At 36.8% G+C, this 26,612-nt stretch overlaps 1 protein-coding gene across 1 annotated transcript; it reads left to right on the top strand.

Moving 5' to 3' along the window:
• The first annotated feature begins 995 nt into the window (after positions 1 to 995).
• LOC129249742 (farnesol dehydrogenase-like) lies at positions 996 to 26,612 on the top strand. Its single transcript, XM_054889384.1, has 6 exons — positions 996 to 1,270; positions 10,189 to 10,354; positions 10,479 to 10,605; positions 20,368 to 20,503; positions 26,151 to 26,285; positions 26,377 to 26,612. Exons 1-6 carry the CDS (start codon positions 1,130 to 1,132, stop codon positions 26,410 to 26,412), a joined length of 741 nt encoding a protein of 246 aa, XP_054745359.1. The 5' UTR covers positions 996 to 1,129; the 3' UTR covers positions 26,413 to 26,612.

The raw sequence follows: 26,612 nt of genomic DNA, 5'->3' as shown, positions 1-26,612 counted from the left end.
CTGCATATGCGTACAAGATAGGGATTGCTAACACGGACAAATGCAGAAAATGCAGAGAGGACGTTGAGGAGATTTTAGAACACCTTCTGTGCGTTTGTCCGGCATTATCGCGACTAAGATGCCTGGGAGCCCCACTGTTTGAGGGTCTGGAGCTCCCAACCCTACTTAGATTCGCCAAAAGCGCTGACATCCTACATGATGTCTACTTCAGGTATTCATAAGGGTCGGTCTCCATCTGGTATCGCTAGGGAACAAAAGGTCTATGCGTGGCTTATTGCCAACCAGGCTAACCTAACCTAAGGTCTCCCTTTGGGAAGTGGACTTGGTTAAAAATCATTAATAGAACCCTAATCGACAATGAGAAATATTTTGCAAATTTCGTTGAAATTTAGACCCACCCTACAGTTGCCAAGAGGTCTAAGTCTATAAAAAGTTTTTCCAGAGAACATCTAAAGAAAAGAACTGCAACTTTCTAAAACTCACGAAGGAAATTCGTCGTCTTAAAAATGAATTTATTTTTTATATGAATCTATTTCAAATCATAATTTTTATTGTTGCTTTTTCCGCACGAAGGAGTTTGAGTTAGCATGGTAAATAACTTATCTTTCGAATGTTTAGATTTTAATTATATATATTATCCATTACTCAAAAGTAAATCTTAAACAAATCTTTATTTTCTGCCATTTCCCTAAACATAACCTAATTCAAGGAAACATTTTTATTTATGATTTCATGTATAATTTCTTTCAGTGATTCACGTAAATTGTATTTAAATAGTTGTATGCCTATGCCTTCTTCAATTATTTAAAAAATTCACCTTTTTTATGTATACATATATGTATGTATGTAACTTTAAAACATCGGCATCAATTGAACCTGTGAGGTGCACATCTGCAATTAACACCATAGACCATTTGTCCAACCTACCACACACCGCGGCTGGAATTTGACCAACGCTAAGTCGTTGCCTAGGCTGAGATTTAATTTGTTATGTCAAATCAGCCTCAATCAGTTACGGTTTGACGTTAAGAGCGAACGAAAGCTGCGCTGCACTGATTTCTATTGCATAGAGTGAATCGAACGAATTTCGCATAAGTGCCTGCATTCTGATTATTTATCCACTTCTAAAATGTATGACTCCTACGAGAGTTTGCAAGAAGTGGCAATTGTTACTGGCGCCGGTGGTGCTATTGCAGCGCAAATTGCAGTGTTTCTCGCTAATAAAGGAATGACCGTTGTAGGATTGACGCAACAGCCCGAAGTAGTTGAAGTACGTCTAAATATTTTTAATGTATACATATCGGTGTGTGTGTGTGTGAAAAATTTTTTTATTTTTAATTTATAGTTCACTTGTCTTTAGAAGTGTTATTTTTTCAACAATTATTTCTAAAATGTTTGCGGCACTCAAATCCATGTGTTGAATATCCCAACGAAACGGACGCACATATGTTGTATGTATGTCCACACATGTATGTATGTATGCATGTAATTATATTCGCGATTTATAACAAATGAGGTAGTAATTAAATGACAAAGCCTTGATAGTTGTAGACATAGGGTCTTCTTGAATTCAAGGCTTGCGTATTAGTTGTTTTCTGCAAATGGTGAACCAACAGTTACATGCCTGTTCCTATTATAGGAATAAAGAGAAGACAAGTATCTATCCAAACGAAAACAGATAGTATACGGATGTAATACAACACAAAATATTTAGTATCCTTCAAATTTATTGTACCGCTTTCAAAGGAAGTTCTTTCGGAATAAATTTTTTTATTTTAATTTTTAGGCAGACGAGTCAACGTACGCAAATGAAAACTTTGTTTGTATGAGAGATTATCTACACCTCGTTGCCTAATTATAAACGTATAATAATCTTACTTATATTTTTTACAGTGTTTTAGATAAAATATTTTTACATGCACTGTTTGCACAAATGTGTTAAGAGAAGCAGATTCACATAACAAGCAACAGCGTACAGGGTCCGGCACTCGAAGTGTAACCAATTAAAAAGGTCATACATTTAGTTGGGGAAAATTACTTTTATTCAATTGAAAGTGAGAAATGTGTGAAAATAATACAAAATTTAGCATCGATTTACTTTTGCCACTTTTGCCTTGACTATGGCCTTGAGACGGTCCAGAAACGAATCGCAAACTGCCCGTATTTTGGTCCACTCGCGGACAATGGCTTCTTTCAGCGCCTCGAGACTGGTAAATCTTTTAGTTCGATCTTGCTCACCAAAATGGCCTCAAGAGAATAATCCATCGGATTCGTGGCTGGTGAATTTGAAAGTCATTGTGTGGACGTTATGAAGTACGAAACATTGTTTTTTAGCCATTCTTGGTTCACTCGAGCTTTGTGAAGCGGCGTCGAGTCCTGTTGAAACGTGGATGTTCTGTCGCCGAAATGTTTGTCTGCCAACCTCCAGAATACTTTCCTGATATTATTTCACATTTACCTTGACGCCAGGCTCGATAAAAACGATTGAAATTTGAAAAAAATTTCGTCAGAAAACACAATGTTCGAAAATGGACCGCTTTCGGCCAAGCAAAGTAACTCCTTCACTCTCTCAAGTCTGACTTGTTGCTGCTTTGGGGTGAAGTCATGCGCCTTTTGGATCTTGGAAGGCTTGACTTTGAGATAATTTTTCAGTATGGTGAGATATTTTCAGTTCCTTCGCTATTTGATTGGCACTTCGTCGGGGATTTCGTTCAAGTCGTTTCTTCACTTTTAGAACCATTGCACTCTATTACGTTTGAAATCCATTACTGATTTTCTTTTATCGCGTTTACTCTCGACAAAATGCCTCCGGGCGCTTGTAAACAATACTCTGGACTAACAGACAGCTGATGTCCGTGCGTTAGCTGCGCGAGCGGTCTGAAGTTAGTTACATTTCGAGTGCCGGATTCTGTAATGTGTGGTATTTCCTTTATTTTCAATAACTTCAAAGACCCTGTTCGGCATTAAATCAAATAACTTTGGCCTAGTTGCGTGCAAAGAGAGTCCCATGAATGACGAATGGCATATTTCAACTCTTCATTTGTAGAGTACGGCTTATTTCCTTCATAAACTGTTCGAACCAATTCACCCCACACGTTCTGCATGATACTGAGATTTGTAGAAATTGATGGTCACTCAAGAAATAGGGATGAATGCATCGTTTAGCAAACCAGCTTTAAGAGCGATGAGATGAATGACAGGCCGCAGTGTCTTGCTGGAATACAAAATTTCACCAGAAGGCACATTGAGCATTGGCAGCAATTTATCGGAAAGTAAACTTATGTATTCTGCGGAATTGACGACTGTTGATGGTAAGAGGATTTTGATCTTTCCAATTGTACCTACTCACAGCTTCACCCACACCATCACAGATGATTCATCGCCAAAATTCTTTCTTGTAAAATACCTTGGCTCTAAACGTAAATCCCTCGAATACTTACTAAATCCATCTGGCCCATTTAAGTTAAGTTAAATTTCTTTTCATCACTCAATTTTCTTAAAATTTGGACAACTTATGCATTTTTGAAAACGGTTTATTTATTCTTAACTACCAGTTTCCAAAATGATTCATATTATTGTATAACGTGTGAAGGTTTTCCGTCTCATTGTATGGCCAGCGCTAAGTTTTATAGGTGGTCTCATTTAAAAGAACTTAGTACTCACCGAACGCTTTAAAACTTGGCTTAAGGGGTTATATACAGTTAGAAGGACGAATCAAAGCGAATTTTCCAGAATTTTTTCTGAGAAAACTTTTAAATTTATTGATCTAAAAATTGGCACACATATTATGTTATCCTTTAAATCTATTTTAAGACTTAGTATTAGTAATAATATTTATTTGGAAAGGAGCTATAACTGATCTCCGGGAGCTCCTCTCAAAAAAGAGGTTTTGCGGTGACCACTATATCTCTGTACTGGATCCCCTGAAATTAAAAACCCAAAAAAGTTGTGTTAAAGTAATGTTAAATCTAGTAATTAATGGAAGGAATAAACAAAATACAATTTTTTTCCAAAATGGCGGTTTTCTAAAAAAAATCGATTTTTTACCAAAATTTCGACCTTTAATTATTTATATAGGGTTTTTCAGTAAGAGCGCTTCAACTTTTGAACTTTTTTGAATGAAACACAAACGGTTTGACTTTTTTAACTAATTTTTTTTTTATTATCGAGTTTTAACATATACATTTAAGTATGAAATTCGATTTCTTTTGCATGGCCACCGCGTGCATGTTTTACGAAGTCCAATCGTTGAACCCAATTTTCGACCACTCTTTTGCATAAATCGGCCGAAATTCCAGCAATTTCGCGTTCAATATTGGCTCTGAGCTCACAAATCGTCGCCGGCTTGTTACTGTAGACCAATGACTTCACATAACCCCAAAACGGGACGATTAAATGGACCGTAAAATGGCCGTAATGCTCTTAAAGTAGCAGCAACAGAACGATTATTTTCATAAAAAATTTGCACGATTTGCAATCGTTGCTCAAGTGTGTAGCGTTCCATGATGAAATGTATACTAATGAAGTTTACAAATGACAAGCGAAAAATAAAAAATATTGCGTCGCTCGCCCTCCCTATCGGAAAAAAGTTGAAGCGACCTATTGAACAACCCTATAAAACAAAAAATATTTATCGGTGAGAACAAATCTGCTATTTACTATTTATATTACTAAAAAATATATTTAAGAAGCTCGTGTTAAAATTTGAGACTAATCCGACTTTGAAAACACCATTTTGAGAAAAACGCGTTTAAAGTTTGCCTTGTACTTTCATCACTCTGAAACGCCTTTTCAAATTTGCATGTAACTTCAAAAAGATTCACCGGAACGGTATTAAATTTTCTGTGTGTATTCTTAAATATCATATATGTACATGCAGAAAAAAAATAAAAAAAATCGATTTTTTGAAAATTCTAACTGTATATAACCCCTTAACGTAGCCTGAAAAACATTGAGGTCACATTCAGCTTTGATATACTCGTATATACGAGAACTCTTTGTACTGTTTCGCACCGCGCGAATAACTTTTTTCTACATTTATTTATAACCGTACTATGATTTTATAATTTCGCAAGAGCTTGTCTACTCCCTGCTTGCCTAATACAAACGACTTTGTTTTTCTTGCTTTCTCATGTTGCACATGCGCTTGTGCAAAGAGTGCATGTGAAAATATTTTTTCCAAAACACAATACAAAATATAAACAAAATTATTGCAAAATTGTAATCGGACTTTGAGCTTTCAGAAAAAGTTTCACAGATGTATATGATTACTTTTTGTTTATTTTGATATTGAGACCAGTGGTGCGATTCACTAACACATTTTATCGATATTCGCTTTGTTATCTTTCCTTAACCACAATTTTTACGATTTTGCTATTCAGTAACCCATTTCATTACGAAAATCGACAAGACAAAATCAGCTGTTTGGTTACGATGTCGATTATCGCAATCTAAACGACAATAATTTTGGTTTTGTTAAATCAAACGATAAAGAAGAATTAGTGATTTTAATCAAAACTGTGAAATTATATGATCAAAAACTTATTTAAAAAGATGGTGTATGTCCTTTGAGTATTTGGCTTATGATTGGCGTTAGATATTTGAATGCTTCCGCGGTAGCGCTTAAACCATTCCCCAATACGGCTATTGCCTCCGCCATCATTTTATTCGCCTGGGCACTTGCAGAGCTGCTTTCGGCTAAGATCTATTAAAAAATAGCAAGAACAATTAATAAAATGCCACTTTTATGTGTTTAAAATAAATTACCTGCTTGTTGTTTCGCGACTTCTACGGTTTCTCCACTCGACTGGGCTAGCATCTATTAAAAAACAATCACCAATGGACAAATAGGTATAAAAAAATTATTTTAATATACATAAAGTTCAAAAGAAATTACCTTTAGTGCATCTGCCTGTTTTTCTGCTATTTCCAAAAATTTCTTCCGAGCATCACCGTCTTCTTCCATGCGCTTTCTTTTCAAGTTCGCCCGTGGTGCTCTCCTGTCTGAGATGTGCGAATTACCTGACCTCAGCGTGAAATTTTCTGCAAGTGGCGTCCGTAAAGGCGACAGGGCTTCCGAAATCATGCTTTCATCTTCCACTTCGATACCCATTTGGATTACCTAAAAATTTACACACCAGTAAGTTACACTTTAAAACCTACACTTCATGCAATTTACCTCCTCTAGTGGAATATTTTCAGCTGTTGAATCGTGCCCATTCATATATTCTTCCCCTATAAGAGCAGACACCCGCCTCTCGAATTCCGTTAGGGGCTCCTCACTGATAGGCCTGTTTCCAGTTAAAGCTGGTTGCCTTCGCCGATTTCGTGCTTTGATGCTAGTGCGGCTTTTTAAGTCCCGCCATACCTTTTTAGGGAAATGATTAACATCTCTCTACTTTTAAGTAATAACACAATATTTTCTTACCGTGTGCCATCGATTGGCTGTCTTCACTGCTCCACCCAGACTATTTAACTTTGTTGCTAGCTCGCTCCACTTTTTGTCGCATTCGAACTTACCATGGAGGCTGTGGAACCTAGATCCTGCTAGACACGGGACTTCCATTAGGTAGTCAAGCATACGATTTAGCTGCTCGGGTGTGGCACGGTTTCTTTTAGTAGCTGTCGATGTCATCCTAAAGCAATACACAAAAAGTATTAATAAAAGAATAAATTCAAATAAACAGTTATTTTATTGTACTTACTTTATGCAAATATAATTGGTAAAAAACACTTAAAATTGAATCTAACAGCTTGGCTAGTATGTTTCTTTGTTCTTTTTCTTTGTGTTAGTCGCTCATTTTGACATTTAATTTTACAAAGATGCCACTCTCTATCAGTTTGAATAAATAGAAGAAAACAGCTGTTCAGTGTTAGTTAACATAAGTTGGTGAATAGCACAATCGACAGTGCCATCGACATATACTGTCGACAAAACAAACAATTGTCGAATCGATAAGAGTTAGTGAATCACACTACAGCTTCCGATTTTTTTTATTATCTTACTTCTTCTTTTCGCCGTGCTACAGATTCTTACACTAAAGCATCAATACAAGTTCAAATAGCATATTTTAACCAGAAATTTAGTATATCTGTCAGGTTTAATAAAAATAAAAATGCTGGACAAAAGCAAAACCAAATAATCGGTTTTCGGAGTGAAAAACAAAAACGATTAACACAAAATTTACGAAAATATTGAAAAATATTATTATGCCAAATGAAAAAAATTGTAAAATTGTAAATCAATTCTTCTCATCGCTACTGAATATCTGCTTATGTATGTACAGGATTTGATTTAAAAGTAATGAGCCTTATTTTCTTAAGCAGTTTTATTAAACCTTTTGGCTTATACAACTAATATTCTTCAAAATTGGACCCTTGAGCGTCAATACACCGCTCTTAGCGGTCCTTCCACTGCAGGAAACATTTTTTAAACTCATCCGCCGGAATCGCGTTCAATTCGGCTGTCACAGTTTTTTGCATCGCCTCGATGGAGTCGAAACGCCTCCCCTTCAGCTTTCTTTTCAGGCGCGGGAACAAGAAGAAGTCCGGAGGGGGCAGGTGTGGGCTGTAAGGAGCGTGGGAAAGCACCGGAACCCCCATCTTGGCCAATGCAGAGGTGCAGAGGAAGGCGGTGTGCGCCGGTGCATTGTCGTGATGTTGACGAGGTCGGGCCGAACCCGGGCGACGCAGTTTTTCAGCCGAAGGAGCACGTCTTTGTAAAATGCCGCGTTTACAGTGCTTCCTGGAGGTACAAACTCTTTAGCTTTACGCAAAATTTTATCGAGTAACGTGGCTCCAACGATCGCTGCATTTTCGCCACTGCAAAATCCTAACACACTTTTAAAACAGCTTTCACGCGCGGAGCGATGTTGGCTGCACCGCTGTTGCCAGCGAACTGGGACCGGTTTCTAGTGGAAGGGGAAGGTCCAACGATCATTTTCCCCTACCAGCCGATTTGGTTGATCGCTTGGCAGACGCTCCGCGCGGGAAGGTTCATTACTTTTCAATCAAACCCTGTATATCGATTCACCACCCCTGAGAAACTTCCGTCCTGGTGCGATTTTTTCTATTACCATTGCAAAAAAATATGCCTACACCTAGAAGGTGAAGTCAAGGTGAATCATAAAAATGTTTTGATTATTAAAAAGATGAATGAGTTAGTGCGTTGGAAATTATATCCCTAGCTGACTTCCAGTGAAAGCTTGGTGGCATTCGGTTCAGTGGAAGCGAAGTTATTGCGCCTAAAGTGTCAGTATGTTTGTGGCATCGGTACAAAAATGAGTTTCGAACAAAGAGCTAATATCAATTTATTTTTTTTAATCGATAAAACGTTTACCGAAACATTTGAATTGATGAAAAAAGTTTATGGCGATGATTGTCTATCTCGTGCCAGAGTCCATGAGAGGTTTAAACGTTTCAAAGATGGTTGTGAGGACATAAATGACAATGAACATACGGGCGGCCCATAATCACTAATCTCCGAAAACTCCATCGAAATCGTTCGTTAATTTATCAAAAAATTAACTGAAATCATCGTTGAAATTCATGGAATCGGAGTTGAATATCTCCAACACATCGATTTATCGCATTTTAACTGATCATTTGGGCTTACGAAAGTTCTGTGCACGTTTCACTCCGCACAAGTTAACTGAGGGCCAAAAATTGCTCAGAATTCAACATCCGAAAGACCGCATTAAAGAGGCGAGAAAAGACGATAACTTCCTTTAAAACATTGTAACTGGTGATGAAACGGGACGTTTCCAACATGAACCTGAAACTAAGCGTCAACGTGCCGAATGGAAGGCCCCTGACGAGCCAACTCCCAAAAAATCGCGTTAGGAGAAGTCAAAGATCAAGTCGATGCTCATTTGCTTTTACGATGCCAAGGGAATGGTCCACAAGTACATACATATTTAGTTCGTGCCAATGGGCCAAACCGTCAATGCAATTTTCTATGTTGGCGTTTTGAAGCGTTTGTTGCATCGCATTCGTCGAATTCGCCCTGAATACCAGCGAAGGAGGAAGCTGGCGCTTATTGCATGATAATGCACCATCTCATCGATCCACTCTTGTGACTGATTTTTTGACTGGAAATCGCATTCTAACCATCAATCACTTACTGTATTCGACTGATATGGCTCCCTGTGAATTCTATATATTCGGAAAATGCATATGGCTATGAAGGGAAAACGTTTTGCGTCCGTAGAGGCATTCCAAAAGGCTTGCACCGAGATCCTGAAGGACCCTCCGGTCAATGACCTGAAACACTCTTTCGAAAAGCTTGCAGACCGCGCAAAACAGTGTATCGAGGGGACTATTTTGAATAAATAAACTCGAAGTTATCAGAACAAAGCTCCTGGTGTTTCTAGTTTAGCTCACCTTGTATATGTATAGATGTACTTATAAAAGATATGTTCCCTGGCAAATAATACCACTGGGTATAGCTATTGTACTTGCATATTGGCGCTTGCATCTTTTTTGGATGTTTTGATGTCCTGATGTTTTCCACCTAAAGTTTTACGCTGCTTCCGAACAGCAGATGGTTTTTTATGAGGCGCTTTGTATAGGGTGGGCCATGTAAAATTTGCTTTTTGAATCGGCTATAAAAAAAAACTAATCAATATTTTTTCAAACTTTTTTTTTTATTTTGAAGATTGGACATTGTCATTTATGAATGAAAAATAATAATATCGTTCAAATGACTGCCACGACTGGCTTTACAGTAGGCCATTCGATCAACCCAATTTTTAAGCACATTTTCGGTTGCTTGAGCTCCATTTTCATGAAAGGCAGCTTCGATTTCGTGTTTTAAAGCGTCAATCGTCTCTGGACGGTTCGCATAGCATTTGTCCTTAACGGCTCCCCACAAAAAATAGTCCAACGGGCTTAAATCAAGTGACAAGTTGCACCGTCCTGTTGAAACCAAATGTCGTCCATGTCATTCTCTTCAATTTTTGGAAACAACTCGTTGAGCATGTCACGGTAACGCTCCCCATTTACTGTAACCGCGGTTCCCCGCTCATTTTCGAAAAAAAATATCACGATGATGCCGCCGGACCAAAAACCGTGTTACCGTTATCAAAAAAATAGGTGGTTCAAAAAGCAAACGCTCTATAGCCCACCCTGTATATGTGCTCGTATATTTACATAACAAATAGTAACAGCAATTAATTTTCTTCTTTGTAGGATTTGAATGAGCAAATAGAAGGTCATGGGAAAATAGTCCCTCGCGTATGTGATGTAACCAGCGAGGAAAGCCTAATGGTTACTTTTAACTATATACGGAGTATCTTTCCGCAAGTTACAGTATTCGTATGCAATTCTGACATAATGAGCGTGAATTTTCTATCAGGTGAGAAGTGTAACTAATAACTCTTTAGCATCATTTATGAAAGGCATTACATTTAAGTATGGTTTACAGTTTTATTTTTAACTAGAATTTTCTAAAAACAATTTTATCTTCTTTTTCTTAATAGAATCGAATGGCGCGGAAATACAAGAATTATTCGATGTTAATGTCATATCTACTTCCTATTTCATACGTGAGAGTCTGGCGTTAATACGCGCAAAGAAAACGAAGGGTCACATTTTTGTTATGAACAGGTGAGTTTTTTACTGCAACCAGGGATGAAAGATAGTTTTCTAATTTACCAAAAATGATTACCTGAAATATCACTTAATTGTACATTATTTTTGAAGCTCACTACTAAACTTCTTCTTTTTATATATATGTACATAAGTGGAAGTATGAATATGAAAGTTTCTAATTTGGGATGAAATATTTGTGAGTTCTTGTTATTGTTGGAATGTCTAGAAAATTGTTGGGTTCGTGATATTTAAAACATCGTATTTATGGTCCATTTTTGCTTATACTTGTGACTTGCCTTAATTAAGAGGAAACTCTTTTCAATAAAATAGAAGCGCTACATGGCACTTTGGGCGAGGTATTTCAAAATGCGGTATTTTTGCGACTCAATGTGAAGTGACCCAAGTGTTTTGAACGTGGTCTTAGATTTTTCTAAAAATGGGTTTATTTGTAGATTAGTAAATTGAAGAAAATTCGGAAAAATTTTATACTTAATTTGGACGTTCATTGAATGTTGAAAATTTTTGTTATGTTGCTTTTTATTGTCAAATATCTTCGGTTATTTTTAAGATTTCTGTCCTTTTTTATTTTCTACTATAAAATACACTTTTTAAAAGAATTTGGTTTTTTTTGGGAAAACACACAACCTAAGATTCTTTTTATACTATTTTTTTTTTTTTCATTAATAATTGAATTCATAATGGAATTCCCATAACTTTCGAGTTATACTATCATACTTAGTCTTGACAGAAATTTTGCGAAAAAGGGGTTAAGATCGGGTCAAAAGTGTACCAGGGGATGTCTTGAAGGCGTGGTGAAGGTCTCTCTTCAATAGAGAGCTTCGGATCTTCCAGCAAGATTCCGCTCCACGCCATAAGGCAAAAACCACCCAGCAGTGGCTTAAAAACAAATTTTAAGTGACACAGTTGATTTACTGTGTCGTCGTTTCGGTGCGTATTTTATTTCTCGCCTCGGACCAGTGGATTGGCCGCCAAAATCGTGTGATATTACACCTTTGCACTTTTATTTGTGGGGGTATGCAAAGTCTGAAAGTTTTGTGGATAAACCAGCTTAGATTAAGACGTGGGAAGCCAACATTACTAAGGTTTATCACGAGAAACCGACCTAAGTCCTCCAGCGAGTCATTCAAAATTGGTGTTTACGGATGACCGAATTACGGCGCAGCTATGAATGGTTCTACACAAAAATAATAAAAATTGCCCAATCAATTTGAATCTTTGTTGTTTTGATTGACTCTTTATTAGTTTACATTTTTATTCTGTTTACTTTAATCATTATTCTTGAATTAAAAAGACTTGCATCTTCAGTAAAAATTTTTCTCAATTTAATTTATGATAAAATTATGAAATAATATGTAATTTTTCTTAAAAATTCGAGAAATTGCCATGGTTACTATAAAAAAATATTTTTGTCCTTAAAAGCGCAGCCTCAATCAAAAAAAGTATATCCTACTGTATTGGTCAAAATATTTTCACATTCGGCCCTGCGAATAGTGTGACTCATTGCATCATTGCACATTGCATCAACATAAACCTCTTAAATCATCTCTGATTTTTATTTGCTAATTAGCATATCTTCTAGTAGGTAATAAATAGGCTTAAATGAACGTATGTATGTGCATACTCGTATATGCCTGTCAAATGTTGTGGGTTCACAGGAATGGTTAATATATCCAGTGATTGAACGGTTTTAAATAACATTAAGCGTGTGAGGATGGCGATATTAATTGATTAAAATTTCATTTGGCTCAAACGCCTTAGCGACCAAGCGCGGTTGGAACTTTATAATTTATACCATAAGTACAAAATAACACACGGGCTGAAAAGTCCCAGGCCTAAAAACGAAACCAAGTTTTTTTGTTGAAGCTTTATTCATCAATGTACGATAATTTGTATCAAGAACAACGCAATCGCTCCTGCGCCGCTCTAACACTTCAATACCCCATTTGTAGAACGATTTTATCTTTTACCTTAAAATAGACCTCAGTTTCAGCGAAATTTCTTATCGGCGAACAATATTTTAGGCCTGCGAACAGCCAGTAGTCGCTGGGAGCCAAATCTGGCGAATACGGTGGATGTGGGAGCAATTCGAAGTTCAATTTATGTAGTTTTGTCATTGTTTTGGTTGACTTGTGACACGGTGCGTTGTCTTATATTTGGTCAACCAGTAAGTGGGTGCCGCCACTTTGAACACAACTTTTTCATAGTCAAATGCTCATGCAATATAAAGCCAACACGTTATTGATATCTCTATACGATGTCAGCTAACTCACGCAACTTTACTTTTCGATCATTCAAAACGATTTTGTGGATTTTTTTGACGTTTTCTGGTGTTACTGCCTAATTTGGACGTCTACTGCGTTGTGCGTCATCGGTGTCTCTACGACCACGTTTGAAGTCAGCAAATCATCGTTTTATTGTTGTTTCTGACGGAGCGCAGTCTCCATTACACTTTTGAAGCCATTGCTTCGGTTAAACGGTATTTTTTCTCTGCAAACAAAAAGAGCGTTACTCTTAGCACAAAAACTCACGAACTAATGAATAGAAATTAGAAATATCATGAAATTTTAACAGCTGTCTTTTTAAAGTTAGTGTAAGAGAATGAAATAAAGCTAGTGCCATCTATGTGTTAGGCGCGGGACTTTTCAGCCCATCTGTTACGAGTATAGGCGGTGTTGCAATGAACTCTCCGGAATCTTATTTATAACTCAGGAACCTGCGTCGTTCATAAACACGTGTTCGAAAAGTTCCACCCGAAGTTTGAAGTCGGTAACACACTTGGTTTGTATTTTATGCGAATTTTTCGTAACTGTTTTAGTTACTTCGTAAAAACGAGGGTCTCGTATTAAAAGCAACGCGTTGTAATTAAATTTCAAGTGGAATTTGGCGCAAAACGCTCCGAAATCCTTTGAAATGTTGAGATGGTGTTTAATTGTGCATAGCAGTTCAAGGAGTATCGTGAATCTGTAGGTAACGGGAATCGCGTTGCCTACCGAGTTAAACATCTACAGAGCAAGCGTTCGGGGAATGTGTTGCGCGAGAATTTGAATAGGCAATCAAGGCACCGTACAGGGAGTCAAGGAAGCTATGAATGCGGTGCTGAACGTGTTAACTTCGAAGGATTATTAAAAGTCCTTGCAATCGTTAGGACTGTGTTTGACGGTCACTACAGTGAAGGTCGATAATAAAATTTTACTCGCAAACTTAATTTGCTTCTTTCCTACAAAACAAAAATTCCGGAACTCAATTGCCCTGCCTCGCACTTACACCACCACCTTGATCAAAAAGTTCCCGGAACAACCGGCAGGTGACGCTCTAAGTCAACTGATTTTAGTTCTGTGTTTTTTTTTAGGTTGCCACATCTGTGATTAACAATCCTACTAAAATTTTATCGTCATTGCTTGACATTTATAAAAATTACGCTGTCTTGAGTTAATCTACCTCTGCACATGTTTTCAATTTTTTACGGTTGTAAAAATGGATTTGATTTTGCAACAGGGTTTTTATTAAATTTTTGCTTAAAAATGGATGCTGTGGTGCGATAACCTTAGAAATGTTGAGAAACTGTTATTCTAAAGAAAACAGCCGTTTACGAGGCTCATGCACGCTTCAGAAGAGATCGTGAGTCCATCGAAGATGACGAACGTAGAGGTAGGCCTTCGCCAGCGAAAAATGTTGAAAACTTCAAAAATGTCAAATTAGAGTTGATCAGTAACTGTAAATTAACCATTAGAAAGTTTGCAGTGGAGTACAACATTTCTTAAGTTGGTCCCAAAGAGCCTAAATTCCATGTAAAAAAGGACCGCGTTGATATCGCCAAATGCACGATTTTCAAGGCTGAATCCGACCCAACATTTGTCAAACGCATTGTTACTAAAGACGGGACGTGGTAGACATGGGTTTAAGAGTACGACACGCAATCTAGATATCAGGTGAGTGAGTGGAGAGCTCCGAATGAACCAAGACCAAAAAAACCACGCTGTTTTCAATCAAAAATAGTAATGCTCACTAAATTTTTAGTTTGAATTATCTGAATATATTCCGGGAACTTTTTGTTCAAGGTGGTCATGGTACATATATTTAAATATGGCTATAAGTGACGTATAACGTGACGGCCATTCATGCCACATGCACTTAAATTAAGTGCTTATGCGGTATTTAACTATATGCGACATTTACAGACATCGGCTGTCGCAAGTGTATAGGTGCATAGGGAAATGCGCACTTGCTATTAATGTGCCGCCATTTATGATATGATGCACCAGGGTGTTTCAGCATATAAGTATTTTATGGGGCGCCATAGTCAAACTCACTAATAGCGTTTTCTTCTCATGACAAGAATGTAGACATCTTATATGATTACAATAACTGCACATTACCATATACCATAAAAATGTCGTACATTTGTTATGTGGAGAAAATGGGCAACACTGTTAAGGATTTTTTTCAAAAAGCAACGAGAATTTTGAGTCACTTTAAGGGTTACACTTTATTATCTATACTAATATTATAAAGAGGAAAACTTTGTTTGTTTGTTTGTTTGTTTGTTTGTAACGAATAGGCTCAAAAACTACTGGACCGATTTTAAAAATTCTTTCACCATTCGAAATCTACATTATCCACGAGTAACATGGATTACATTTTATTTTGGAAAAAAATAGGGTTCCGTAAGATATTTGGATTTTTCGGACACAAACTGAAAAAAATCTTATATATAAAATAAAATCAACTTTTTGTGTGTGTTCGCTAACCGGCCGTGTCTGCACCGAATTAAACCAAACTTACACACATTATTAAGAAGGTATTGAAGATGGTTTCCGTATAGTTTGGATACCTATTGGAGGATAGGGCTCGAGATATAGGTCAAAACGTGGACCCGGGTAACCTTCGGATGTGTATGTACAATATGGATATCAAATTGAAGCTGTTGGTGAATGCCTTAGTACAGAGTATTTTTCATGCCGCTACGTGACTGGGGTCTCGAGATATAGGTCAAAACGTGGACCCGGGTAACCTTTGGTTGTGTATGTACAATATGGGTATTAAATGAAAGCTGTTGATAAGTGCTTTAATACGGAGTAATTTTCATACCTATTGATGACTAGGGTCTCGAAATATATGCCAAAACGTGGACCCGCCGTGTCTTTGCACCGAATTAAACCAAACTTATGCACATTGTTAAGTAAGTATTGAAAATGGGTTTCGTAAAGTTTGGTTGTAATTCGGAGCAGTGGCAACGGGTACAGCGTTCTTTTGAGCCAGCCATAATGTCGCTTCCTTTTTTAACGCTTGGGGCGGAACTGAACTGTCAAATTGACAGTGTGAATTACAATGTGTCAATATTTCTTTCTGATTTGGATGCCATAAGGAAAAAACGTAAGTGCAACATGTAAAAATTGTTTGTGAATTTTTTTGAAGTGGATTTTGGAACAGTGAATAATTTCTTACGAAATTTGAGAATTTAATGTGAAATCCGAATGAAATTATGTGTTCGTGGAAAAAACATTTTTTTTCGTTTTTTTTTTTTTAAATATAAATGGATAATGGTTAAAAAAGCTCCAATGCTTAATAAAACATATAAATTGAAACGAAAAATTCATGGATGATCAGGAAAAAAGACAATTGTTTCTTAGTTATTCATATGCGTTGATTTGAAATTTAAAAACAATCTTCTTTTTTCCTGATTTTCAATTTATATTTTATATATATTTTATATTTACTCAAAAACAAATAGAAAAACAAAAAATATTGTTTATGCCAAAGCGCTTGAATAAAGAATAAAGAATAAAGAAATAAATAATATGAAAACCATATATTTTCTGTTCTAAACCATATCTATTCTATTTTAGTGTGCCCAGCGAAGGGGGCCGGGTTTGCTAGTTCTATAATAAAACTAAGAACCCAGGTTTTATTTTTTTGTTTTCACCTCTAATTAAAAAGTTTGGATCTGATTTGTTGAATTTTTATAAATCTTGTATAAAGTTTGAAACTTCGATCAATATAGTGTTTATTATAAAATATAAATTGTTTATATAAAAATAATTTAAGTTAGAAAATAGATAAATAGTCAAAACTAATGGTTGATTTTATAATTTTGCATCTGAGTGCATAAATTTTATTGTTGTGCTACCGATGGTAATTTGTAAATGCCGTGCTGACAGACTGTTTGCACTTAATTGTGACCTAACCTACTATAAATAAATTTTTAATAATTCCGGACAAACGCACAAAAGGTGTTCTAAAGTTTCCTCAACATCTTCTCTGAATTTCCTTCATTTGTCCGTGTTAGCAATCCCTATCTTGTATGCATGTGCAGCCAATCGATTAGGACCTGTCAGCATACCTATGATAGTTCTGCAGTCCTTTCGCGAGAGCGTAAGTACGAATTGAGTCAGTGATTTGTCGTTTTTTGTGTTAATGGCTTTGTGACCATATACCCAATAGATATGCAGCCTTCTGTTTGCGGCTAGCCTTTCTATGGCCTCCCTGCTCCGTTAAACATTTTTGGACTTAATACAGTATGAGCTTATTGCTGTTATTGCTGCTTGACTGTCCATGTCTCCGAGTATATGAATTATTGAGTTCTTTCTTGTTCTTGTTTAGGCTAGCTCCGGGGCTTGATCAACAAAAACTTACGCTTGGAAAATACTGTTCTGGTCTGCGTGATAAGCCGCCTACGCCGAAGGGAAACCGAACTGAAATTTTGTCGGCACACGTGGAAAATTCGAGGTCGAAGATCGGTCGAATTGTTGTATTTTGTTTTAATGTCGTTCATCTTCTCTAAGCCAGGAAAGACTGCAACTGCCCTCCTAGTGGTGAGGCCAACTTCATCAGGATCATCCACATATACTCATATGATGCCACTGCAGCCCGAAATTGCAGCACAACGTAAGTTTCCTAACATCAAAATGATATCGCAGAAAACTGAGTCATGTGGTATAAGCCATTGAGCTTAATTTGGATAAGACTTCATGAACGTACCTATGTAGCTTCCTTTCGTGCATTCAAAAGTCAGAAAATTCTTTGACAGGAACCAATCAGTTTTCAGTACTATCGATAGTTCCAAATAAGAAATCTTTAGCGTGCTTATCCCACCGTGATTGTACGAAACAAGACCCGTTTATCAGACGTACTTTCTACCAACTCTGCACCACCGACTTTTAACAGTTCGCCAGTGTGCCCTCAACTTAAGGACATTGTGAGGCACATTACTGTTGGTCTCGCTTCTTCTTGATCGAGTGGCGGGAAGTATACTTCTTGTATGAATTTTAAAATTTTGATGCATATTCCCTGCACATTGATCACCGTAGACGAATGGGTTGCTGCGTGACTACTTTATTATGCTGGGTTACGTTGCTCGATAACACTGAAGCTGATAGGTGTACAAGCAAAAAAAACAATTTTTAAATAATCTTTAAAATCAAATATCTCGAAAATAGTTTTATGTGCAACCAAATTAATTAGAAATGTCCTGAATAAAATTAAGCATCCTTAAGTATCTGTAATGGCACTCCCGGTAGCGCTGTAAAAATTGCCCCTTTTATTGAATTGAAAACAGACGAGACTAAACTTAAGAGAATTTGGGATTTTACTTTTTTCATTTTTCTAACTTTGGCAATATTAACTATTCTATCTAGGAGATGTTTTCAAAAAGAATTTATTACCGTATGCTTTGGATGAAATTAAATGAATATTAAGCAAGTTGTGTGAAATATTTAAATCGAACTAAAGTTAGCGATAATTTCGGAATGTACGAAAGTTGCGCAACTTTATACTTTGCCGTGTGGCAAGTCCGGCGCAAATGGCACCTATTTAACGAAGAACAATTTTATAACACACGAATTTTTATCGTTGGGTTTTTTTATTATATCAAATAAAATACAAAAAATAATTGAAACTTAAATTAATTATGTTGTTTTAAATGCACACTTGACTTTTCGACAAAAGCTCGAAAGAGTATAGAATTGGCCTGTTTCTTAACCAAGTTTAGAAGCAAGTCGAAAATATATTCTTTTTTTAATTCTTCAATAGATTCAAAATTTCTGATGAAAAATACTTCTGTGTCCCGCGTGAAGTTACCGTCTACGATTACAATAAATTCTATTAAAATACTCTTCCGCTTCAATAAACATTAAAATTATGATTCTTATTTCAATAGTTTCCCTTTTGATTAACGCTTTTGAATTTTATAATACATAACACAACCAACAAAAATCTTTTTATACGCAACGAAATATGATACTCGTATTTGCTATCAGAGCAAAGGCAAATGTTTTGTTTTGTTTATTTGCGACAATAATTTCATTGTGGCACCGCGGTACGTTTTGCATGTCACGCTACTCAAATGCGTTGCCGCAACGAACACAACGGACCCATTATGACAGGCCTATAAAAGTGTCAGATCACTGTCAAGTAAAAACGGATTTGCCGTGGTATACATGTAAGTATATTTTACTATTTTGAATTTTATTTAAATAGTTTTAATTATAAAGTATAAGTTTTATTTAAATAATTTTAATAATTAAAACTAATTGTTCAATTCCCTCAGACATGAGCTTCCATTGCGTGTAACGGTAAATGTATTTCAGTATGATGCCATGACCGCAATTTTTGTCTACCCCAATGTGCATTTGCTTGGAGTGTTTAAGAGAAAAATTCTGCGCAAGATTTTTGGACCTTTGCACGTTGGTGACTTCGAGTATTGCGTTGGTGACTTCAAGTATTACGATGAGATGTATGAGCTTTACGAAGACGTAGACATAGCGCAACGAATAAAGGTCCAAAGGGCTACGTTGGCTGGGTCATGTCGTCCGAATGGATACAAACGCTCCGGCTATGAAAGTATTCGATGCGGTACCAGCTGGTGGTAGCAGAGGAAGAGGAAGGCCTCCTCTACGTTGGAAAGATCAGGTGGAGAAGAAGCGTGCTTGAAAGTAAAAGGCAAACTTTAAACGAGTTTTTTTTTCAAAATGGTGTTTTCAAAGTCGGTTACCAACATTACTCGAAAACGGCTAAACCGATTAGTATCAAATTTTAACACGAGCTTCTTAAATATATATTTTTAGTAATTAATCGAATTTTTTTTTTCACCGATATATATATATATATTTTTATAAACAATTTAAGGCCGAAATTTTGGTAAAAAATCGATTTTTATTTTTTTTATTTTGAGAAACCGCCATTTTGCCAAAAAAATTTATTTTGCTTATTTCTTCGATTAATTACTAGATTTAACATAACCTTAACGAAATCTGTTTGGTTTTTTAATTCCAGAGGATCCAGTTCAGAGATATAGTTGTGACCGCAAAACGTCTTTTTCGAGAGGAGATTCCGGAGATCAGCAGTAGCTCCTTTCCAAATAAATATTTTTACTAATACTAAGTCTTAAAATACAGTTAAAAGATAACACAATACGTGTACAAATTTTTAAATCAATAAACTCAAAAGTTTTCTCAGAAAAAATTTCGGAAACTTCGCTTTTTTCGGCCTTCTAACTGTATAGAACCCCTTAAACTCGGCCAAAATCGCGTAAGCGGTTATCGCGCCAATCAAGAAGAAGAGGAATGTGCATTTATTCTGATAGACCTTTAAATTTTATGCTATACGATTATATTTGAATTTCTACTCCCATAACTAACGATCTTCTTACTGTCATTTGCTATTTCATACACAATTTGGCTGCTCTTTTCAGTATACTTTGACTATTTTTTTCGCCTTCCACAATAATTATATACATATTTTTATTGTTTCTTTTTCCAGCGTCCTTGGTCACCATATACCGAGCGCGCCGGTGCCGTTGTATAACGTTTACCCAGCAACGAAGTTCGCTATGAAAGCGCTATGCGAAGCAACGCGGCGGGAAATTAAACATTTCAAGTTAAATGTTAAATTAACGGTAAGCAAATGTAGCAAATGTTAAAATAGTGTTATTGCGCACGTAAACATACAGAGTCGCAGAGTTTGAGCGTGATCTGTTGATTAACTTATTTTTGGCATTTAATTTTGATGCTTTCCATTTCAATTCAACCGGGCTATTCGGGTCATGTTCTTCGATTTCGATGTAACTTAAATATGTTGCTCTCTGGTCAAAATAATGAGACACGTATTTTTTTGTTCGCCCGAAAAAAATCTTTTTCAAGAGTTATCGGCAGTTTTGTTTTTCGGCTTAAAATCGATTTTTTTTTAATAATATAAGAAAATTTATTTTTTAAATGCTCATAACTTAGTCAAAAATGAACCGATTTTAATAATTTTGGGTTCAAAATGATCGTCATTACTTACACAAGCGATTTCATGTAGAAACAATTGCTTGTTTAATTACGATCATTTTGAACCCAGAATTATTAAAATCGGTTCATTTTTGACTAAGTTATGGGCATTTCAAAAAATTTTTTTCTTATATAATTAAAAAAAATCGAGTTTGAGCCGAAAAACAAAATTGCCGATAACTCTTGAAAAAAAATTTTTTCGGGCGAACAAAAAAATACGTGTTTCATTATTTTGACCAGAGAGCAACATATTTAAGTTACATCGAAATCGAAGAACATGACCCGAATAGCCCGGTTGAATTGAAATGGAAAGCATCTTTTATCAGTCAACTGCAGGTGCGCTCTGCGATTTTCACTATGGATAAAAATATCGAACACAGAATTTGTCTTAAATTTTGTGTTTTGAACGGCATTTCGTATGTCAAATCGTGGAAAATGTCGCAGAAAGCCTATGGCGATTGCTCATTGTCAAAAACACGGGTCTACGAGTGGTATAAGGCTTTTGCAGAGGTCCGAGAAGTCGTGGACGATTTGCCCAGATATGGTCGCCCATCAACGTTTTCAACGGATGAAAACGTCGACAAAGTCAAAGAAATGGTGCTGTAAACGATTATTTAAGTGTGAAGGAGGTAGCTCGTGACCTTAGCGCGTCTCACGAATCAATTCGCAACATTTTACTCCATCGATTGGGCATGAGATGCGTGGCTGCACGCACAAGAGAGTTGAATTTCTTACAAAAAATTCATCGGAAGAAGATGGTTAAAGACATGCTTGAGCAAGTGAATTCGGACCCAATTATAAACCAATTCCAGCGCACCATAACAGGTGATGAGACCTGAGTATATGAGTTTGACATGCAAACCAGTCAACAGGCGGCTTAATAGCGCTATCCACATGAGCCGAAACCCAAAAAACCACGGCAAAGTCGGTCGAAAGTAAAAGTCATGCTACTCATTTTCTTTGTTTATCAGGGCGGTGTGCACTCAAAACTCGTTCGAAATGGTTCTACGGTAAATAAAGAATATTATTTCGAAGTTATACGACATTTGAGAGAGAATGTGCGTAGGAAACGGCCCAATTTGTAGAAAGAAAATTCATGGATCTTACACCATGATAACGTAACATCTCACAAGGCTCATATTGTGAACACTTTTTTGACCAAAAACTCGACAAATATCATCAAACAACCACCGTATTGACCGGATTTAGCCCCCTGCGACCCAAACTTAAATTGCCACTTCGCGGACGCCGCTTTGGGTCGATAGATGCCATTAAGGAGAATTTGCTGAAGGAGCTAAGAAGATATCTTCAAACGCGTTGAAAAGGTGATTTGATGACTGGACTAATCGTTGGCATATGTGTATTGCTTCAAATGGAGCTTATTTTGAAGGCGTCAAAATAAATATTGATGATTAAACAATTATTTTGCGTTTTATTGAACAATTCCCGGTACTTTTTTCACGGAATGTATAATACATAATTGTCATGTGCATTTGAAGACAAATGAGGGCATCGTTCCTTTTGACTGAATAAATAATTGAATGCCTTTGGTGGATCCAAACTCTAACTTGTTGAGGTTTAAAGTCACATATCTTGAAATTTTCTTCTGAAAAAACTGGTTAGCAGCCAGAAGCTACTGTTTTTGAAATTAATTTTATTTTATTAGTTTACACAAATAATTTGTTATTTTTTTGTTTTATGTTTCTTTTGTTAAGCTCTCTAAAATAAACAAGATGTAGTAAATTCTGTCCGGGCCGAACTTTACATACCCGCGCATTTTAGTAACATTTATTGATAATTTTTAGAATAAAACAAACTTATAGACAAAGGCAACTGAGGCATGAACGGAAATGTAGTCTTAACATATAAGAAGTGGTTTTTATACGATCTCAGTAAGATTTACGATGAATCGAAATGAGGTGGAGAGCAACAGGTGCACCAAGTTTGAGCGAGTTTCATTAAATTGTTATCGAGTTACCAGAAGTGGGCGTGGCACCGCCAATTTTTTTCTTTTTATTTGAGCCATACTTTTTTCTAGGGCTCATTATTTGTACAAATTATATAATTAACGTTATAAAGGGTTTTCCAATAACAGGTGTTATTTATCGCTATCGAGAGATGATGGACGATTTTTTACGGCCGAAATTGGATGGTATTGATCCTGACAACGTTTATTTTCAACAAGACTGCGCTACGTGCCACACAAGCAACGGAACCATTGATCATTTACGGGAAAAGTTTCCGGGCCGTGTTATCTCTCGAAGAGGTGATCACAATTGGCCACCGAGATCTTGTGATTTAACACCTTGTGACTTTTTTCTTTGGCGCCACTTCTCACTAATTTTTGTTTGGTTGCGTTTACAGGAAAGTTTCGAACAACACTAACCTGAATTAGTACTGGCGTCGTAGCCCTTGAGTGGGACTATTATGCAGAATGAAATACAGGGTGCGCCATCTTTTTTACCGGTATGTAAACGCTGAATAACTTTGTCATTTACCAACCGATCGACTTCAACAAATACTGTGGGCAAAAAGTAAGGTGAATTTATTTGTCAAACTTCGCGGGATTAAAATTTCGCTCTAGTTATTTTTTTCATGAGTTGGCAGCACTGTTAGTACCATATGGGCCAACTTTCATGTGAATGTAATTATCAGTAATATATTGACGCTTGTGTTTACCAAACGACCAAGAGTGCATTTTTCGATTTTTACAATGTCTGATTTGATTGAGCAGAGAAGTGCCATCAAATTTTGTTTGCGGAATGAAATTTCGACTGCGGAAACGTTTAGCATGTTGCAGAAGGCATTTGGTGATTCGACCATGTCGCAGAAAAATGTTTATAAGTGGTACAAAGACTTCAAAGAGGGTCGAGAACGTGTTGATGACTTGGAGCGCTGCGGACGACCATCGACGTCAACAGATGAGTCAATAAAGTGAAGGAATTAGTGCTCAAAAATCGTCGGTTGACTGTTAAAGACCTTACTGATATGATCGGAATATCAGAAGGATCTGTGAAAACCATTTTGAAAGACCATTTGGGCCTACGAAAAGTCAAATCTCGTTTGGTACCGAAAACTCTCAATTTCTTGGAAAAAAGTCGTCGCGTTGATGTGTGTGAAACAATGCTTCCAGACTATCAGGACAAGCTCAAATGCATCATTACGGGAGATGAGACTTGGATTTATGCTTACGACCCTGAAACAACCGACCAATCAAACGAATATCGTGCTTAAAGCGAGGCCAGACCGAAAAGAGCAGACCGAAGGGACATGATGTCAGTTTTTTCCGATTTTCGTGGTGTGGTGCACTATGAATTCCTTCCACCTGGCCAAACTGTCTATAAGGAATATTATTTGAGCGTTATGCGTCGTTTACGTGAAGCAATTCGTCCAAAAAGAGCAGCATTATGGACCAACAACTCTTGGTTTTTGCATCACGATAATGCACCGTCTCACACTGCACTCGCTCTTCGTGACCATTTCGCCAAAAATTCCACGCATATCGCTCCGCAACCACCGCATTCGCCTGATTTGGCTCCGTGTGACTTCTGGCTATTCCCAAAACTCAAGCGACCACTCCGGGGAACGCGTTTCGAGTCGATTGAGGAGATAAAAGCTGAATCGAAGAAGGTGCTGATGGCTATACCGGAAATGGACTATTTGGCATGTTTCGGGGATTAGAAAAATCGTTGGCATAAATGTATTTCATCGAGAGGGGATTAGTTTGAAGGGGATGAAATTGATTTACAAGAATAAATAAATTTTTTTCATTTTACAACCAAATTCACCTTACTTTTTGCCCACAGAGTTACATGTTTCGATACGTCAATTCAGTACAATTTCAACCATGGATCACTTTACACCGAAAAAACGCGTTGAAATAGTGACGCTATACATCGAAAATAGTCGTTCTATTGTTCTAACTCAACGCGCATATCGCAAAAAGTATTGAGGCAAACAGGCACCGTCTGACAATACTATTCGTCGTTTGGTGTCGAATTTTTTTGAGCACGGGACAGTAGGAGATCGTCAACATGCCGTCCATCAATGACCAAGACGTTCCAATGAACTTGTTGAAGCAGTGAGGGAGAGCGTTGCCCAGGAGTCAACAGTGTCGTATCGTCGTCGTCAGTGAAACCACAATGGGATGCATTTTAAAGGATGATTTAAATTTGTTTCCGTATAAAGACACAAAGAATATTGCCGACAGACCATTCACGTCGCTTGGAATACGGATAAACAGTCGCTCGAATGGTTTACACTGAACCCAATTTTTGGAAGCAAATTTTATTGACTGACGAGGCACATTTTAACCTCCAACAAAATTGCCGAATTTGGGGAACTGAGATCCACACGAGATCCATGAAACGCCATTGCATGACTGGAAAGTAACTGTTTGGGCCATATTTTTACCGGGAAAACGAAACGGTCGATGGAAACCGATGTCGATGGATGTTGGCTCATTATGTCTGCCCACAAATGCGTGAGAATGGTTTAGACGGTTACTGGTTTCAACAAGACAATCGACCATGCCACACTGCGAATGCAACAATTGAATTTCTGCAACGAAAATTCCCGACATCGACTGGCCCCAGATCACCTGACTTAACCCCCCCAGACTTCTTTTTGTGGGGTTATCTGAAAAGTAAGCTTTACGCCAACAAGCCGCAGACCATTGACCAGCTTAAAGCAAACATGCGTGCCGAAATCGACGCTATAAAACCCGAAATGCTTGACAAGATGATGGCAAACGCAGAAAAAAGATCGCAGATTGTGATTGCTAATAAAGGTGGCCACTTGATTGATATTGTATTCAAAAAATAGTTTTAATAAATTGTAAATAACCAAAACAAATAAAAATACTTCACTTATACAAATCCGTTTTTTTTTTTCTTCTTCAATGTTTTCATATATCTTGAAGTTACAAGAAAAAACCTGTTCTTTTCTTCTGTCATAGACTGTATATACTCGTATGTATGTAATTGGCACGTACACCCGTTTTGGGTATTTGGCCGAACTCATCCTCCTATTTGTGGTGAGCGTCTTGTTGTTGTTCCACGTGCTTATATTGTCATGAAATTTATCTCACATCTCAATGACAGTTTTACACATCCAAAAAAGGTTTCTCGAATATTTTATATTTGTTAATAGAAATAATTATGAAACTGTATTTCTGTGCCCAAGAAAAGTATTAAAATTAAAATAAAAAATGTTAATAAAGGAAAACAAAATATCGCTATAAAAAGTTATAATCATTTTTTTATTTCAAAACAGAGTATCAGTCCTGGAATGGTAGATAAGGAGTTATTTAGTGTTTACACTGGCGCTATTGCTGTTCTGCCAATGCTTAAAGCCTCAGATATCGCCAAAGCGATCATTTTTGCGTTAGACACACCAGATTACGTGCAGGTATGTTTGTGTTGTACTCTCTATAATTTTTATACGCTGTAAGTAAGAAATCCATTACTCAGATGGCTCAATCTTTTGATGCAATTTTCAGGTGGAAGAAATCATTCTGCAAGCTATGAAGTACTAAGACGCATAAAATCATGATGTTCATAAGATCAAGTGGTAGTGAAGCTTTCCTTTGAGTGTCATCAGCATAATTACGTACATACATACATAACACTTTTCAACAAAATAATATATATAATTAATGAGAATTTTTTGAGAATAAAAACGAACTTTCCAATGTTATTTTTTGAAATATTATAAAAAATCATTTTTTCAAGCAAA

Source organism: Anastrepha obliqua, chromosome 1, assembly GCF_027943255.1.
Source record: "Anastrepha obliqua isolate idAnaObli1 chromosome 1, idAnaObli1_1.0, whole genome shotgun sequence".
Lineage (NCBI taxonomy): Eukaryota > Metazoa > Arthropoda > Insecta > Diptera > Tephritidae > Anastrepha > Anastrepha obliqua.
Note: the sequence above shows the minus strand (reverse complement) of the source record. Positions and strands in the feature narration are given on the sequence as shown.